General features: G+C 36.0%; 1 protein-coding gene across 1 annotated transcript in view; it reads right to left on the bottom strand.

Moving 5' to 3' along the window:
- LOC129731601 (uncharacterized) overlaps positions 1 to 17,102 on the bottom strand; it is a 148,023-nt gene that overhangs the window by 105,760 nt on the left and 25,161 nt on the right. Inside the window, exon 3 of the mRNA XM_055691715.1 lies at positions 15,940 to 16,704. Within this exon, the coding sequence (XP_055547690.1) occupies positions 15,940 to 16,704 (765 nt within the window). The remainder of the gene's footprint in view (positions 1 to 15,939; positions 16,705 to 17,102) is intronic.

The raw sequence follows: 17,102 nt of genomic DNA, 5'->3' as shown, positions 1-17,102 counted from the left end.
AATTGTTGAAACAGTAAGAAGGAGTTAGAGAAGTTGCGGAAGTTCAAGATAAAAAGAAAGGGTTCAAAGGTTTCATCAATAAAACAGCTTATATTTCAAAGCTCTCTGTGTTCGCTATCTGTTTTTTGAAATTTATTAGGTTAGGTTAAGGAATGCTTTCTGTGCATTTCTGTATATCTTATTATCTAATGATGTCCCTAAAAAGCCCGAAACAAACCGAAGCATGTGTGATTGAATTGTGAGAATGGTTTTAGGAAGTAATACTAACAATCTTTTCGATTGGGTTGAAGTCGACAGCATTGGCCTTTCGTATATTTTTATAGATAGATAGATTTATAGATTTATATAGATAGATTCATTTACGGCATAGAAGCGTTCCTCAACAAAAAAAACTGCACGATATCTTGCCAAAAGAACCCATATTCTTGCGCGTTATTTACAAAAACCTGTTTTATTTTTACACGATTCTTGGAAAAATCCTTTTTTAATTTTTTTCTTCATGATATGTAACCCTCGTGTCAAAAGAGTAAACTTCTGTTAAGTTCGCATACCATCCGGTATGAAAAATCAATCATTCATAGACATACACGCACACAACGAAGCTGGGGGAAACTCGTCGACTGTCACGAAGGACGGCCTTTTTGCACGTGGCGGTTTTCCTTCAATCAAAATATCTTAATTCAGTTCATTGAACCTTGCCCTCCTTCGCTTTCGCTAAAGTTTCAGAGATCTTCCCCTAGAAAACAAGTGGGTACTTTTTCTCCCACATTGACTGTAGGATTGTACTGCACTGCAATACACCTGTTAGGAGTAACAATTTGGTGCAAGAAATCGTGTTTCCTTTGCAAGACACTAAGTCCAGAAAACTTGTATGCTATAGTTAACCCAGGATGGGCATCTTCAACACAATAGTTGCAACACATAGAATAAGTAGAGCACTCCACAAAATGAACATTTTTATCGTGGCTGAATGTAGCAACAAGGTGAAAAGTAGCACCAACAGCTACTTTACGATTTCGTAACATGTTGGATTAACTACAGCAGTGGAAAGGGCATAGAGCGGGAGCATTTCCGTCGAGATAAAAGGAAAAAAAACTTTTCCCACTCTTCCTGTCAAGAGTTTCTTGTTTTTATACTTTATGAAGAAGCAAGCAATCAGAAAACTAATAATGAGCAGAAACTGTTTCACACCACTTAATTCTTAAACCCTATTGCACAAATGCGCAGCGATGCGAATGAATTGCCTTAACCAAGTGGAGAAGTCTAGTGGGTGTATATATTTTGGTGGAGGTAGGACAGTCTTGTGTTCGTGATATCAAAGCGAGAACCATCATTGATGATACATATGTTTATTTCACTAATTCCACAAATTTGATATCGCCAAATTTTACCATGAAGACTCGATAAATATTATAAAATAAAAAAAATCAGAAAAATTTTATACACAAATTTCGCAGTCGATTATAATTGTACAAGAACACTGCCAAAGTCTAGCAATATTATCCTACTGACACTATTAGTAGGTTAGTAGTCTCTCCCGAGCCGGCTATCTGATGGGGTTTTTAGGGATTATTTGTTTGTTGCGGCATTTGTTATCAAAACTTTTTTTTTCTGTTGCACTAAATTATTTGATGTAGTGCTAAAAGTTCCTAGGCTTTTGAGGAAAACATTTTTTTATTATTTTTTTATTATTTTGTTTTGAATTGTAATTCGACTATTTTGAATAATGGTATTCAAGAGCGGTACAGTGTCATTACCCGATCAGAAAGACAAAACAAAAATGTAACGAAGGCTGTTAGTTTGTTTTGTGAAAAACCTTTCATGTTGTGTTTTAATTTTGATCCCGTTAGGTGTTAAAATAACAGAAATCATAACAAAAAATATTCTACTAATATGAAACCCATAACAAACTTTGTTACTAACGTATCAGCTTTCTAGCAAAATTAGATAGCACAAAGAAAAGTATAATAACAACCATCGTTATAAACAACAGGTTTCGATAGAAACGAGAAAATTGTTAGATTTGTTTCAGAACAACTTCATTTCAGGATTCGTTATTATAACTCATTCAGATTCAATTCTGTTATCAAAAGCAAATGGGAAAATACAAAATCGTATCCAAATATGTTACTTGTATCTCCCGTTGATAGAATTTTGTAAATTTTTAGTTATGCTCTTCTGATAGGGTAGCGATTTTTCGACTTTTCGACTTCTCGTGAATAAGGTGGATAGAGAAGCAATTCGAACTCAATTAAATTTTATCATTGTTTTCACAGATTTGTGACACGGTGCATCTTGATAAAACAACACTTTTTTCGACTGGTTACAGTTGATTGTTTTTTCTTTCACGAAATGGTCGCTGAATGTAATTTCGTGCGCATCCCAGAATACAGACGCTATGACCTTTCCAGATATTCTCTGGTGTAAAAACCATTTTTTAGACGTACTTTATGTTGCCCAAAGACTTTTTTAACGGTTATTTATGATTTTTTTCTTTCCATATTACAGTTTTTTTTAAACTGAAAAACATAATGTAAAATCATGTTCCGAAGCTACGATGTACATACGCAATTTAAATCGAAGTAACAATCAGAAGCACATACAGGTTTGAACCTCATTCGAGCTTACATTTGAAGTTCACTTGAAACCTGATCTTGATGCTGCCAGGAGCGTCAATTTCACAAAATCACTCTGTCGAAAGAAGGGTTTCAAAAACTTTTCTCGACCTCCATCTCAGCCTTTTCCAATATTCAAAGTAAACAAGCCACTCCGGCGCATCCTCCGCAGTCACCGCCATACTTCGCATCCCTTCGAAACGTTAATAAATTGTACCGGCATGAAAAGAAGATGTTCGCATTTCAACCACATCGGCATTCATCGGCTGAGTACCGTTTACGCTTACAGACACGGAAAATAAAATGAAAGCATCTTAAGTGCAGACAAGTTGCTAACCTCAACCTCCTGCAGTAATTGTTAGAATCCCCATCGTTGAATATTCTGCATGCAGGATTCTGATGCCAAGATGGTAGTATGAAGAAAACACTGTGAAGGGTGGAAAGGTCAAACATGATATCTCGCAATAGAAACGCAGCTGAATTATTCTAACGCTCTAGAAGTCCAAAGATAAACGAAGCTAAAGATGAGAACCTCATTTCCTTGCGGAACTAACAATCATGAGCGTGTCTAAAGGGTGATGCTGTATTCAACGATCGTCTACAAGTTTTAGTCTGTTGAGAATTTTAATTTAGTTATACATTTTTCGTAATAACCGAAATTTGCATGATTGTATCTTGTCAAAATGACTTTTTTTAAATTGTTCTGTTATTAATAAAAAAGGCATGCAAAGTACAAGTGCAAAATGCAACACCTGCCACCAAATTTACCGGAATCGAAGACGTGATTACAGACAAAAATGTGTATCATTTTGAGCTAGAAAGAGATCAGGAGCAGATTCAATCGGGGCGTGATAAAATTGGGTGATTACTGTTACAGTATTACTGTTTTGCAATATTTTTACAACGGGGTAAAATGGGCAACCATTTTAATCTACCATTTTTGATCTGGTTGAAACTTAGCACAGATTTTCCTATGGGTTAAAGATTTCATTTTGTGCTATGGGTATTTTTTTACTGCCATACTTGTTGTCCTGGATTTTGGTGATCACATAAATCAAACGGTTTGTTTGATCGGTATAGTATCTCGACAAAGTTGTAGATAATAAGTTTGTCCTTCCAGAAAAAAATAGTTTTTATTTCTCCAAGCTCAGTTAAATATTATTGGTTAGCTTACAGTGTGTAGTTTCTGTAGAAAAAATAGATTCTTTAAGCAAGTTTTTTTCGAAATATTCAGTTTGTAATTATATATTGGTGTTTTCTTCTTAAACTTTTTTCTTTGTGTCTCACGGTGTGTATCTTTCTGGAAGGTCAAAATTACTATCTACAACTTCGCTAATTACTTTATACTGATCAAACAAATTATTCTGGCTTATTTTTTTACTTTTCTACAGATTTTTTTATTGTTTCTTAGGAGGGGGGGGGGGGCAAGATGGACATGTTAACGAAACAGCAAATTTTTACGTGTGAAACAACATTGTTTTTTGGGACCTTAACTCCTTACATTATAGGTTGACACATGCACTTTGGTTTTGCAATTGAAAATCTTTTTGTATGTTATTTGAAGCAAAAAAAAGTTAATTGCAAAATTCGTTTTCTTTGATTGTGCGGGTGAAACGAACAGGTGGTGTCCGTCTTACCCCACCAGTACACAAAATTTTCAAACTCTCATACTTTATCAATAGTAAAATACTTTATCTGTATCTCACGTAAAGGTCAGGTATGTTTCAAATGGTATTTTTCAAATGGAAAATGGACCAACACCGATAAAAGCGGGAAATTGAGGGGAAAAAATCTTATTTTCGGACATGCCAAAATTACATTCGCACGCGAACTCGTAGCCTATTTTCAAAATTTGTCAATTTTTTGCACATTTAACAGATGTAAACATTGGAAGGGTGGTTCGAAAATCATCAACTAACTTGGTGAAAAGGTGGCCGGGGCAAATTTGCAAAAAACAAATCGCTAAGTGTTAGAGCAAGTCGCATGTCCGTCTTACCCACCCTGTTCGTCTTACCCCCATCTCCCTACCTTTTCAAGATTAGAAAATCATCAATGTTTAGCTTTTCTTTTGTAGTTTAAAACATTATACTCCCGGTAACCGCAAGTCAGTCCCATCTGTAATTTTGTCAATTTTGAGTTAGCATCGGATTTTGGCCTAGCTTTGAGTATATTTTCAGATGTACCGATAAAAAATAGTGGTTTGTTCAACAAAAGTGGAAATCAATACCAATCGAAATGTCCCATTATGCAAAGTAACCGCAAGTCAGTCCCAGAAGAAAAATAACCTAAAGTCAGTCCCGTTTTACAAAAAAACATGCATAATACAACAGTAAAATGGATGGGGAGTGAAGAAGAGAAGTTCGATATGACCGTTTAGATGAAAATAAGTTATCTAGTAACAATTATCAATTGGGATTATTTTTTAGTTTGCATTGATGATGAATTTTCTGCTAATACGAATTAAAATCAATTTTTTTTTGGTTCACTTCTTCGTAGATTTATCCGGGAGATCTTGACTATCGAAAAAACTTCCATCAGAATCCAGGGAATCGTTCCAATAAATCTCCAAAGGTGATGCTCGAACCTCATATGGATTTGTATCATGTTGACATTTGTTGTCGGATGAACCAACTGCAAACCAGGCTTCAGTTTCTTCATCCGAGTCCTCACCGGATAAACTTCATCGGTTCCGTACATCAAGAGATTTTCCAACGTTGATATGTTTTAAATGGTTCTCATGGACATACACTTCCTAACAGCGAAGGATTGACAGCTTTCCACGGCAACGAATAACAATTCGTCAACACGCACTATAATTTCAACATGGCAATGTGACTGACTTGCGGTTACTTTTCTCTTCGGTGTAGAATGCAACGGCAAGTCAGTCACACTCAAGGTTTTTATCATAAAATCAATGATTTCAGTGGTTTTCACAACGTAATTAGTGCAGGCTAGTATGCAAACTATATTTTAGCAGGAATGTTGTCAAAATACTTCATTTTAAATAAGTTATAACTGAGCGTGAATGAAATATCTTTCGAAGCTGTTTTCTCAATTTAACATTTTTACAGATGAGACTGACTTGCGGTTACCGGCAGTATAATTTCTTAAAAATAAGCTTTCGGCAATGATTTTTTGTTACAAAAGATAGTTTCAAATAGTAAAGTTGCTTTTCAGCGCGTTTAGCAGCATTAATAGAAACGCTTTGTTCAGCCTTGTTATTTCATAACATGGTTTAGTTACTACGATTAGGTAGAGTATTCGCATTCTCAGGATGAGATCAATAATTAAGAAATGAAGACCCGGGTGTTACCCACACTGCCTTATGAAAGTTAGTTCGGTAACTAAGAGACAAACTAAAACTTATAGACTTTCGTTCCTATACTGCGGTGGTAACAAGAGGAATTGAAAGTTTTCTTATTTTATTTGTATGTCAATACATCTGGAGGTTGAAATGATAATTTATACTTATCTTAACTCGTTTAGAAACCGTTTCATGACTGAGCACTTCATCATCCTGCACAAACTCCCCCCACAAAACATTTATGCGAAATGAAATGAACCTTTTCTATCCACTCCACCGTACAAATCAATCTGTCGCTGGCATGACTTAAAAAGAATACACTCTACATCACCATCAAAAGTCTATCAAATGGTTCGAATGCTCAAATACGCAGAAAACAAAAACAAGCAAAAAATAAACGGATTATCGTCTAGCACGAAACTGTTGTTTGCAAAAGTGTATTTTCCTACCCCTCGCCTAATTTTAAATTTGAAAACAAATCTGAACTTCTGCACTAGCCCGTAGACAGGTTCAAAACAATTCACGAAAAAAAAACACAGCAACAAATACTTCGACTTTTTTGCTTGGAATGTTTTACGTCATTTTCACTCGCAACCCAAAATGCAGTGACGACTAACAAGCCGGTGTGCAATGTTTGGGCATGATCGGCAAATTGTCACAACGCAATCGAGAGAGGTTCCAATTTGCAGGCCACTTTTTTGCTTTCCCACGGAAATCCGCATTGTGAAACATCAATCAAACTCACCGGCGTTTTTCCGTCCGATGTGTGACGTTTACTACGTCGTCGGGACGTTAGTAAGGGTACAGACATCAACATCGTGGAAAAGAAAACTTTGTGCAGTAAAAGGGATATGGGAGAGTACAGTTTACTGCAATTTTTGTCCCCACATTTGTCGGTAACTGGAATGAAAAATAGTCAGGTACATACCTAGTTGGAAACTTGGTATAAAATAGAAGTTAAAGTATGAGAGATGGTTTAAAACTCACAAATCTCTTAATAAAACTTTTATGCGTTTTCTTATTATATCCTTTAAGATTAAAATCTTTTGGTTTAAAATTAAAAGGATATTTAGCTTTTATGAGATACTGAAATGTTTCCAAACAACTTCTATTAGTTGAATATTACTTGTAATTTATATTTTTTTAGTGCAAATAAAGCCAATTGAACAAAATAGTTCTCAAAGTTTCTTCAAAACTCATTTGTGTCCCGAATAAGTCGATACTAGATTAAATAGGCATATAAAGCATTCATATTGGTGTCGGTATTCATTCTGTGTTTCGCAAAAAAAGGAAAATAGCATCCAATCACCCAAACATAAACGCTTTCGCTTTCATTTTCGCACATCACGCAAATGAATAAAACTCTCCAGTGCGAGGTTGAACCCAAAAAAAAAAAAAAATTCATATGAAATGGCAAACCAACCAAGCACGAAAAAAACGCGCACTACCATATGGGCTGACATTCGCCAACTGTAAAGCATGAGAGGGTGGCATTCCCTAGAAGTTCTTCCTAATGGTCAGAAGCATTTCCACCCCAAGTGAACTGCATCGCTTCGGCACTCTGAACGAAGTGTGGTGTGATAAATATTCCACAACGACATATTTTGCTCACGGGCAAACGCCGTTTGTTTGCGGTAAAAACAGCATCGAAAGAGCTTACTACGTTGATAAATGCAATTAATTTACTTCAATTTATAGCTCTTCATTTCAACGCTTACCTCAATTATCAGCACTTGTGATATGAACAGCAGCACACGGTTTTCAGCAGAAATCGAATAGAAACAATGCGATCGCAGTTACCAATATTTATTTTTATTATTGGTCAGAACCGTCAAACAAATTTTGAACCACGCGGTGTAAAATGTTATTATTTTACATAATTTTCAAAGAGACTTTTTGAATTTAAATTATTTTATCAATTTTTATCGATCTAATCAAATTATTTATTTAAAGTTGGTACCGACTTTAATTTCAATTCATTTTTTAGTTTCGTCAAGGAAAGTAACGGAAAGACCAAGCACGGTTTTCAAAATTTGATTGTAGAAATTTTCCTTTTTAGTTGTTCATTGAAAGCCCTGTTTTTATGTTCATCAATAGTTGACTTTTTTATTGGCACGCCGAAAAGAGAGTTTGTTAAACTATGCTTGTTTTATCAAGCACCCTTCTATTTTTATTGAAAAAAATAAAAATAATCCAAATTCTCTAAGGTAAATAAGAAGTATTAATGTCATTCTTGTTGATACGTCAAATGCACGAAGGTAATTGTAGAAAAAAGGAAAGTGTTATTCAGTATAATATTAATCTCATATTTGATCATAATTGAACATAATAGTATGATCACAAATAAAAATATTTTTTTTTTCACCAACTTAGAATACAAATAGGTAAAGCTAAGTATTACAACTTACCTAGCCCAAGCTAGCCCTAGAATAACAACTTTAACGGAAATTGGACCGATACGAACCAGAGCGATAAAAAGGTTTGGCATGTACTTTCGTCTAGACTAGAGACCAAAACCAACACGAATCAATCCGGCCGGCTGTCAATCAAAGTGCCATATAACAAGTCTCTATGCGAAGAAAGTGTTTCCGTAAATAGCTTAACGCCGTCAAAACTATTCCCATCCCAAATTATCCCACACCACCTTTGTACAAAAATGTTGCAGCTCCTATTGCTTATCGATGGTGGTGTGAACCTACATTTGTCACATACCAAAGCAAAAATGCTACCATTTAATTTCAGAATCCGAATTCAAAGCTTTACGAAAAACAGAATATTCCAAGCGCTTCCATTTTACTGGCAAATAGGTATAATTGCACCACGTGTAATTCAGACAAAAATGTCATCGCTCACTTTCAGAGTAATTCATCAAAAAATGAACCGCTCTGCCCAAATATGGTTTGTCCAAAAACAATCGAACAAATCTGACGCACGTTTTTTGGCCATTTACCGGCATTCAATCAGTCATCTATCCAAAAACTATTCTCGACTCGCACATTGCTAATCGAATTCAGTTACTAATTGAAGCGATAAATCGAATTTGCAATTTCGAACATGCTGCTGTTTTTGTGTTGGAATGGAAGTCAGTGGCACAATAATAAGTTGACAGAAATAAATGCCTAGTAGACATCAAAAATAATTGCATGCATGCTGACATATTACTTGATTCCTGTTGCACATAGCAAAAAGAAGTTTAGGGTAATTTTATCATGACAGTTATAAATTATCTTATTTTTATTATGTTCCTGAATTCACGTATCGATCATTTACGAAAAGCCACAGTTTTGCGCATTTGATTGATTTTGTTACAGATGTCATTTTAAAATATAACTGCTTCATATAAGATCACGATTTATTCCATAAGAGACTACTAAAAATTATATAAATGCAGTTGTTTTAATAGAAAATAAAAATATAATATAAACATTATTTATTTTTTTCCTACATTAGGTAACCGCTGATTTAATGGGAAGATTTCACGGCTGCAGAATTTGCTTTGACGTTGAATCAGTGGAACTAATAACACTGGTCAACACTGGTTTTGTCCTAGATCTCTAGGAAAAAAATAAAAATTATAGCTTTTTAACCATTCCTGTGAATTTTGGCACGCCTAACAAACGTAAAAACGACAAACCCGGTAAGCAATTACTCTACAGCCTTTTGACGCCCTTCTGCATTTACTAGGGGCACCAACAGGAATGGTTAAAAAGTTCTAGCCTTTCTAGAACAACTTTTTTTCGCTTTTGTCGGCTAGCGTAATTAACGCTATAGAAGCATCGGAAGCAACTTGTTTGTGAATTATAGATAATATGAGATTTAGCCGCGTATATAAATATGTTTATTTTATAAAGTGGGCACCTATTTTTCAATAGTTCGAGATTGAAACATAACGACTATATTTTTTGAAAATTATCTATTTCACCAGTACATTTTTCAATCGTCAACTCCACATTTACTGCTTGAAATAGAAGTAAAAATAGCTTGACTTGCATTATAGTCAATAAAAATAAGAAATATAACGAAAAATTATGAATGTGTACAAAAACTTGTTTTTGCAGCACAGCTTCAGGGTCGTTCAATAATTACGTAAGCAAATAGGAGGGGAGGAGGGTGTGTGCAATTTTCTTACGCTATCTTACAAGGCAGGGAGGGGGTGAATTGATTATCTTACGTAAAAAAACATTGTTAATACAGCTGTTCAAATAACCATGTTCAATGAAAGCTGGACGGTAAAATTCATGAAAAGAAAGTTACGGAATTACTCGAATAAAGGACAGAAGAGGAAACGAAGTACTGTGCTTGCTTCATAATGATACAACTAAAATAAAAATTCATATTTGCTTGCAGTAAGATCCTACTAGAGGGGAGGGGGGTATCAAAACATCTTACGATATTCGGGGGGTTCGAAAAAGTGGAAAAATATGCTTACGTATTTATTGAACGGCCCCTTATGTATGTCAAAATGAGTAAATATTCCTGGAGCATGGGTCGAATTGAAGGGTGTCCCACATCAAATTGCATCACGGGAAAAAACGCTTTGGGTATTTTGTCTCGAAAATTTGGGTAGAAGTAGTTTGGAGTGTATTATTTATTTATCGATATTTATCGATGTCAGCTTTTTGAAAATTGGAAAAAAATGCCGTTATTAGAAAAGCAACATCGTGACTTGATTTTGCGCAAGCATCTAGAAAATCGTCAACGCTCTCATCGGGACATCGGAAGATAACTTGGATTCGTGCAGTCAACGTTTAGTCGTGTGATCGAACGTTACCTCGAAACTGTGAGGATCGAGCGGAAGGAAAAATGCGGTCAGAATTGATGTTCTATTAGTGATCAGGATCACAAGCGTGTTGTAAAGGCGTTTAGGCGTCGTACACAAATTACGTAACGCATGAAGGGGGGAAGGGTTGAGTCCGCGTTACTTATTGTTACATAGGGGGGAGGGGGGGTAGTTGAGGCCGTTACGTAACTGTGATGTTTGCTCAAAATTGCTAATTTGGAAGAGGGGCAGGTTGTCCATGAGTTTAGTGTGAGATGCGAGGGTACGGTTATGGCATTGAAGTTGAATGAAATGAATATGCCAAAGGCCTACTGGTGGGTTAAAAAGGATCGGTCAACTAAGTAATTTTCTACAAAGTTTTTTCCAGGGTTGAACAGTAGTTATTTAGCTGGATAATATTGTCTTAGGAAGCCGAATAAAACAGGCCGTATCTTGTCGCGGTATACGAGATAATTTGTTTTTTTTATTTGCCGTGGGAAGGAAAATTAATCGTTGAAACTTCTGGATTATTTATCGAATCTTTTTGTTATCTGTAGATGAATTGTGTTTTCCCAGATGGTCTCGAGGTACGATGCTGGCCCAACAAGCCAGTCGTCGTAGGTTCGAATCTCGCTTGAGAGAGACTGTTAGTGTCAGTAGGATCATAGCGCCTAGCCCCGCAATTGTCCTGTACACTAAACAGGCGGCTGCGGAGTCTGTGTATGAAAAACCGAAGGACAAGTTCCGAATCGGGATGCAGCACCTAGGCTTTGCTTTGCTTTTAGATGAATTGTGTTACATTAACCATGAATTTTTATGTTTGTTGTTGGAAAATCACGTAAAACTTACAAAAAAGCCATATTTTCCAAAAAAAAAATCAAATTCTCAAAATAAATTTTGAAATATTTTGAAAACAGGTGCATTGAAAAAGTTATTCACCAGAGCATCATGATATGAGATAGCTATTGAAGCCATTTTACATCCTTAGAAAATGATCATTCCTAAAAAACTTAAAATTGAAAAAATCCCTTAAAACCCTAAAACTTAACTCAAAATGACATGTTACTATTTCATTCTCAAGTTATTGCTGCTTTTGTTATTCAGATGATCATGACAAAAAAAAATCGTGTTTTGATTGTGACAGCTAAGTAAAGTTAAGCGAGCTAGCTAAGCCCATAGTCATTTCAAAGAAACGCATTGTTCATATCATTCACGAATATTTACGCATAAATAAGCTGTGCGCGCCGCGTTTTTCAACAATTGATCACAAAGATCACCGCACAGTGGTCCAATAAGGCAAAAAATGGATCCTAATTCCAAAGCGCCTTTTACCTTCATCCTAGCCTCAGGGTGTCTTCGAAATAATTGTGTGTATAAATGACCCACATGATATCAAATTGGCAAAAATTATGGAAACTTTGCAATATTAGATATAAAAAAATTACTTTTCTGTGTTAAGAGATAGAGGAATGGTTTGTTGAGCAAAGTTGTAGAACATTTGAAAATGTTTAACTTTGCTGAACAAACATAATTCCTATCTTCATTGAGTACAAAGTTATGACCTATATAATAAGAAAGTTACTTAGAATTAGGTTACTTGTACTTAACTTTTGTTATTTGCATTTTACAAAGAAATGTTGTTTGGAAGAATTGTAAGGGCACACAAAACATACATTTTTGCACGTTTACTTTTAAAGTTATAAAATATTTTAGCTTATTTTTCGATAACTTGAAGAACATATAGGATAAAAGGGGGAAGTCGAATCATGATGACAAATCTTTTTCTTGAAGTTAGGCTGAAGTAATACAAAATCTTGTAGCTTTCATTTGTCTCAATTTTTGCACGGCGTGCATCTATTACAGTAGGTTTTCATATATTAAAAATACTAACTTTTTTGTGTTCAGAGATACAGGAATGATTTATTTGGCAAAATAAGTGGTAAAGAACGTATGAAAATATGAAACTGCATTATGTGGGTCATGCATACGAAAAGTTGTTCCTAACACACTATCAAGCTAGGATGAATGTGAAGGACGTTATAAAATTAAGTTCCACTTTTTGTCTTATTGGACCATTGTGCACCGTGTCAAACTTTTGGACGGAAAATCAGGCATTGATTATGGTGAGAGTCGTCCAAAGCCCAAAAAACGTGGGTAAAATGTTGGCCTATATTTTTTGGGATTTGCAAGAATTAATATTAGTCGACCACCTTGAACAATCAATTCGTAATGTTATTGTACATAATTGAACCGATTGGGCGTGATGAGAAATGAGGCTCTTTCGCTAAGACAACGCTCGCGCCCATTCTGCTCGCAATACGACGGCTGAATTGTGAAAAAAAGCGCTACGCACAGGTTCCCCACCCTCCGTATTCGTCAGATATAGTTCCAAGTGACTATTTACTGTTAGACGAATGTTAGATCATGTTTGATAATTTTAGTGGAGACTGAAAATTTATTAGCGTGCAAAGGAAATCTAATGCAATATTATGAATTCAACTCATTAAGGCTAAAGTGGAGTTTTACATGAATCATGAACAAATGTGTGAAAAGCATGATGCCATACACACAATGTTTCGATCAGAATTTTTTTGTGAATATGCTAGCTCAGTAATGAACAAAACCACACGGAAATAGTCAATTATTAATATAGAGAAATAATAATAATAATATTTCCGTCTACATTAACAATTGCACCGTGTTATCCTAACCAATTCAAGTTGTTCTCTACTATAAACGATAATGGCGTTGGTTCCGGCATGCTCCCTGTACAATCGCATTCATTGCTTTTCCATCCTGTCGAGCTATGAGCAAAGTATGAACATTATTTGAAATTTAAAAAAAAAAATCAAATTGTATCACTGCGTCACTACGGACCTAGGTGTAGTTGCTGTTTGCTTAAACAAAATTCATTAAGCATGTCCAACTCGGTCATTCCAACACTATGTAGCAACAGCGTTGTTTTTAGCACTGCGAGCGTCATTTCAAATTCCACTTGGTGGCACTTGCAACATCGTTGACTACAGTGGATGCAATTTTTAACTGTGAAAATAGGTTGATTACCTGCACATAATAGAGCATTTCATTCTATAGTCGGCAACGAAATTAGTGTGTGTGCTGGCTTAATGTAAAGTGTTATATAAACCTTTTTAAGCTTGATTTTTAGATTTTTTGTGGGATTGTATGCAAAGTTAGAAATCTAGCTATATCTGGCCAATTATTTTGATCTGATCGTATCGGGGTACCAATTTGTAAATCACAGATCGTCCTGCTATCGAAAATTTATGGTTGCCGCAGGATGCTCTAAATTTTGATCATCCCAACGCTGCAACAAACTTTAATGTGCACTTATCTGCCTGAGTTATGATATAGTTTTCATGCTGAACATTACCCTCTGAAGCACTTTGGTTATTTTTAACCGCAGAGGCAAAGATATCCTTAGCTCACGAACAGTGCAAAACCGGATATCATGTTTCGGTCACAAAACAACGGCCAAACCACAGCAAAACAATTATGTTTTTGCCGTCTTGCGAGTAGCTACGCGTTTTATTCAAATGCTTCTACTCCCCACCAACCAAAGTATCATCATTTCATTTCAGACCGGTACACGAAACAAAAACGTTTCGGGACCAGATTGTGATGGTCTGCAGCATAGTGAAGTATGTTTTTCACAATTGACCTTTTTCCAGTCAACGAAGTGAACCCGCAAAAAACTGTTGTTTACGAACACCCAAACCGCAAGCATCTGAACGCAAATTAATTCAGATTTCCAGAGTCTTCCTGTATGGCAGTATTCGATGCGCGGGAACCAGTGTGGCCTGCACTGACACTTTCGAGTATTGATAGGTTTTTTTATCGAGGAATATTGTCTACGTCTCTTGGCGTGCAAGTTGAGTGTATCTCGAAAAAGTTCATCATTGCAAATCCGATTAGCTGAAACTGAAAACTCTATCTATACAAGAATCGCGTAGAGTGGAACCAGAAGAATCAATAAATAGAATAGTCAATTGGGGTGCCAACGAGCAATCTGACTGGAGGACGCGATAGGATATGTTGATAGTACCGAAAAACTGCGCGGCTCGGTAAGGTTCATGCGCTCACATAGCAATTCACTTTTGAAATAGGAGATAGAAATCATTTAGATTGAGTGAAAATTCTAGCTTAATTACTACTACTAGAAACTAGTCAAAACTAAACTAAGTGAATTGAGTGTCATAAAAAATGCCACAAATGAAGAATGATATTTTTTTTGTAAGAAAATGGGAAAATACGAACGATTAGTTCATTCGTTAGTCATTTCAAAATAGGTAGGATCTGAGAAACTGGTTTTCCAACAAATTCAAGCGTGCATCCACTTTGCGAAATGTATCAGAAGTCGTCACAGGTAATCAAACTTAATGGAATCCTTTATGGAATATACCTAACTAGAATAAAAACATAGCAAAAAAGGTTCACGTAGGATTTGTGACAAATGATGAAATTGTGTATCAGTGGATCACTCAAGAAATCGGTAATAATCAATTAACTAAACCATAGTACAGGTCGGACTCGATTATCCGGAATATCAAAAATTTTTCATTCCGGATAATCGAATCACACAAAAAATACTAAAATTTTGCGATTAACGAACATAAAATAAATATTTCTTCTCTTTATTTTACTTGTATGATGCAGTGGCGTAACCAGAATTTACTTCTGAGGCGAAAGGGGGTAAAATCTTAAGAAGCATAAAAAAAAATTGGACATTGATTATTTTCACTCAATTCGAACTTGTCCCAAACATGCCCGAAGTGACTTAAATGGTAACAAATATGCCAGAAGGGATGTTAAAGGCAAAATTTCGGAATAAAAATTGAAAACGGACACCAAAAAAATGAAATTCCGGATAATCGAGTCTAAAATTTCGGATAATCGAGTTTTCGGATAATCGAGTCCGACCTGTACCTCATGAACGAGACAGATTGATTGAAAAATGGTTCAATCTTCGCTAAGAATAATATATATAACTTAGTCAATACCTTCATTATATGTTTCAAGTAACGTAAAACTATGTCAGTAAGCTGATTAGCTATTGATCTAGCAGACGGCACAACATAATTCCGGAAACCATCAATAGATCAATAACCCGTTAAACAGAACGCGTACAATCGACATAAATTATGTCATCTTACTTGCAGCAATTCAAGCAAAACAAATAACGTATTCTAATCAATCATCATCAAAACCGTACCTCATGCGTAAAAAGTAGCGTATTGTCTTACCTGTAATTGAGTGCATTACGTATGTTATACTCGTGGAATGAATCATTTTGCATCGATTTCTGTATTTCAAATTTATCCAACTGGGTAATGCGCTTTCGCATGCTGCCGCATTCATGCATCCTATGATGCAGCCGGTCGTTCACTGGCGAGTTTTCACTCTCATCACTGTCATCGGTAAATTTCGACATTTTATCCTCGGCATTTGCAACGACAGTGCTAGCGAGCACGTCGACACTATCCACAACATCCGTTCCAATTATGGGTAACGCACTAAGCACTCGCGAATCTTCCACAACACTACCGTTCCCACTATCTGTATCATTATTGGTTAACAGTGTTATTTCCACCGAGCTCTCTAACGCTTTATTTCCGTACACGTCCGTTAAGTTATCACCACCGACACTATCTATGACACTGCCATTGCCATCAATCGACACCTGACGGCGGTAGCGCGATGAGGAGGACTCATGCCCACCGCTCTCGTCAGTCTCTTCATCCTCGCCGCTGCTGGTAAACCGCCGCAAGTACCTAACTATCAGGTGCTCCAGCTTGGTCCGCAACGAACTGCGCTTGTCCTTTACGGTACGCACATTTACTGGTTCCGCCGAGCCAGCCTCGTGAACCGCACCAACCGAGGGGCTTGTTTCCTCGCGGGATCGTTTGTGTTCGTGATTTCGCCTCAATGTCTGCAGGAACCGTTGGCCAGCTTCCTTCTCCTCGAGAGCCAGCTTGTCGATCTTTCGCGAGGAGAATGAATGTGCTACACTGTAAATATGAAAAAAGATGAGACTTATGAGTAAATTTTAATATATGAGTAGCTAAAATCCCACTATAATGTGTTGCTGTAATTGTATGACATTTATAGGAATACTTTTTTGTAACTTTTAACCGTAAGGATGCCATGATTTCCCTTAAATCTCATAAAACGTTTTTATGGAAGATTTCAATCATTTATACTGCCTATAATCGCATATCAGTCCCATCTGGAAAATCATCGATTAGAGAAAACAGCGATATTTTGCTTGTTTTGGGTATTTCATCTGTTTGGGGTGGATTGTTTTTATTTTTTCGACATAATGTAATGAAATTGGCCTTTATCATAACTTCTTCATTGAAGTATTACCATTTCCGTGAAAATTACAATTAAAAATAAGGAAGTGACT

This window comes from Wyeomyia smithii, chromosome 3, assembly GCF_029784165.1.
Source record: "Wyeomyia smithii strain HCP4-BCI-WySm-NY-G18 chromosome 3, ASM2978416v1, whole genome shotgun sequence".
In the NCBI taxonomy this organism is placed as follows: Eukaryota; Metazoa; Arthropoda; class Insecta; order Diptera; family Culicidae; genus Wyeomyia; species Wyeomyia smithii.
The sequence above is the reverse complement of the archived record's forward strand: the minus strand, read 5'-3'. Positions and strand labels throughout refer to the sequence as shown.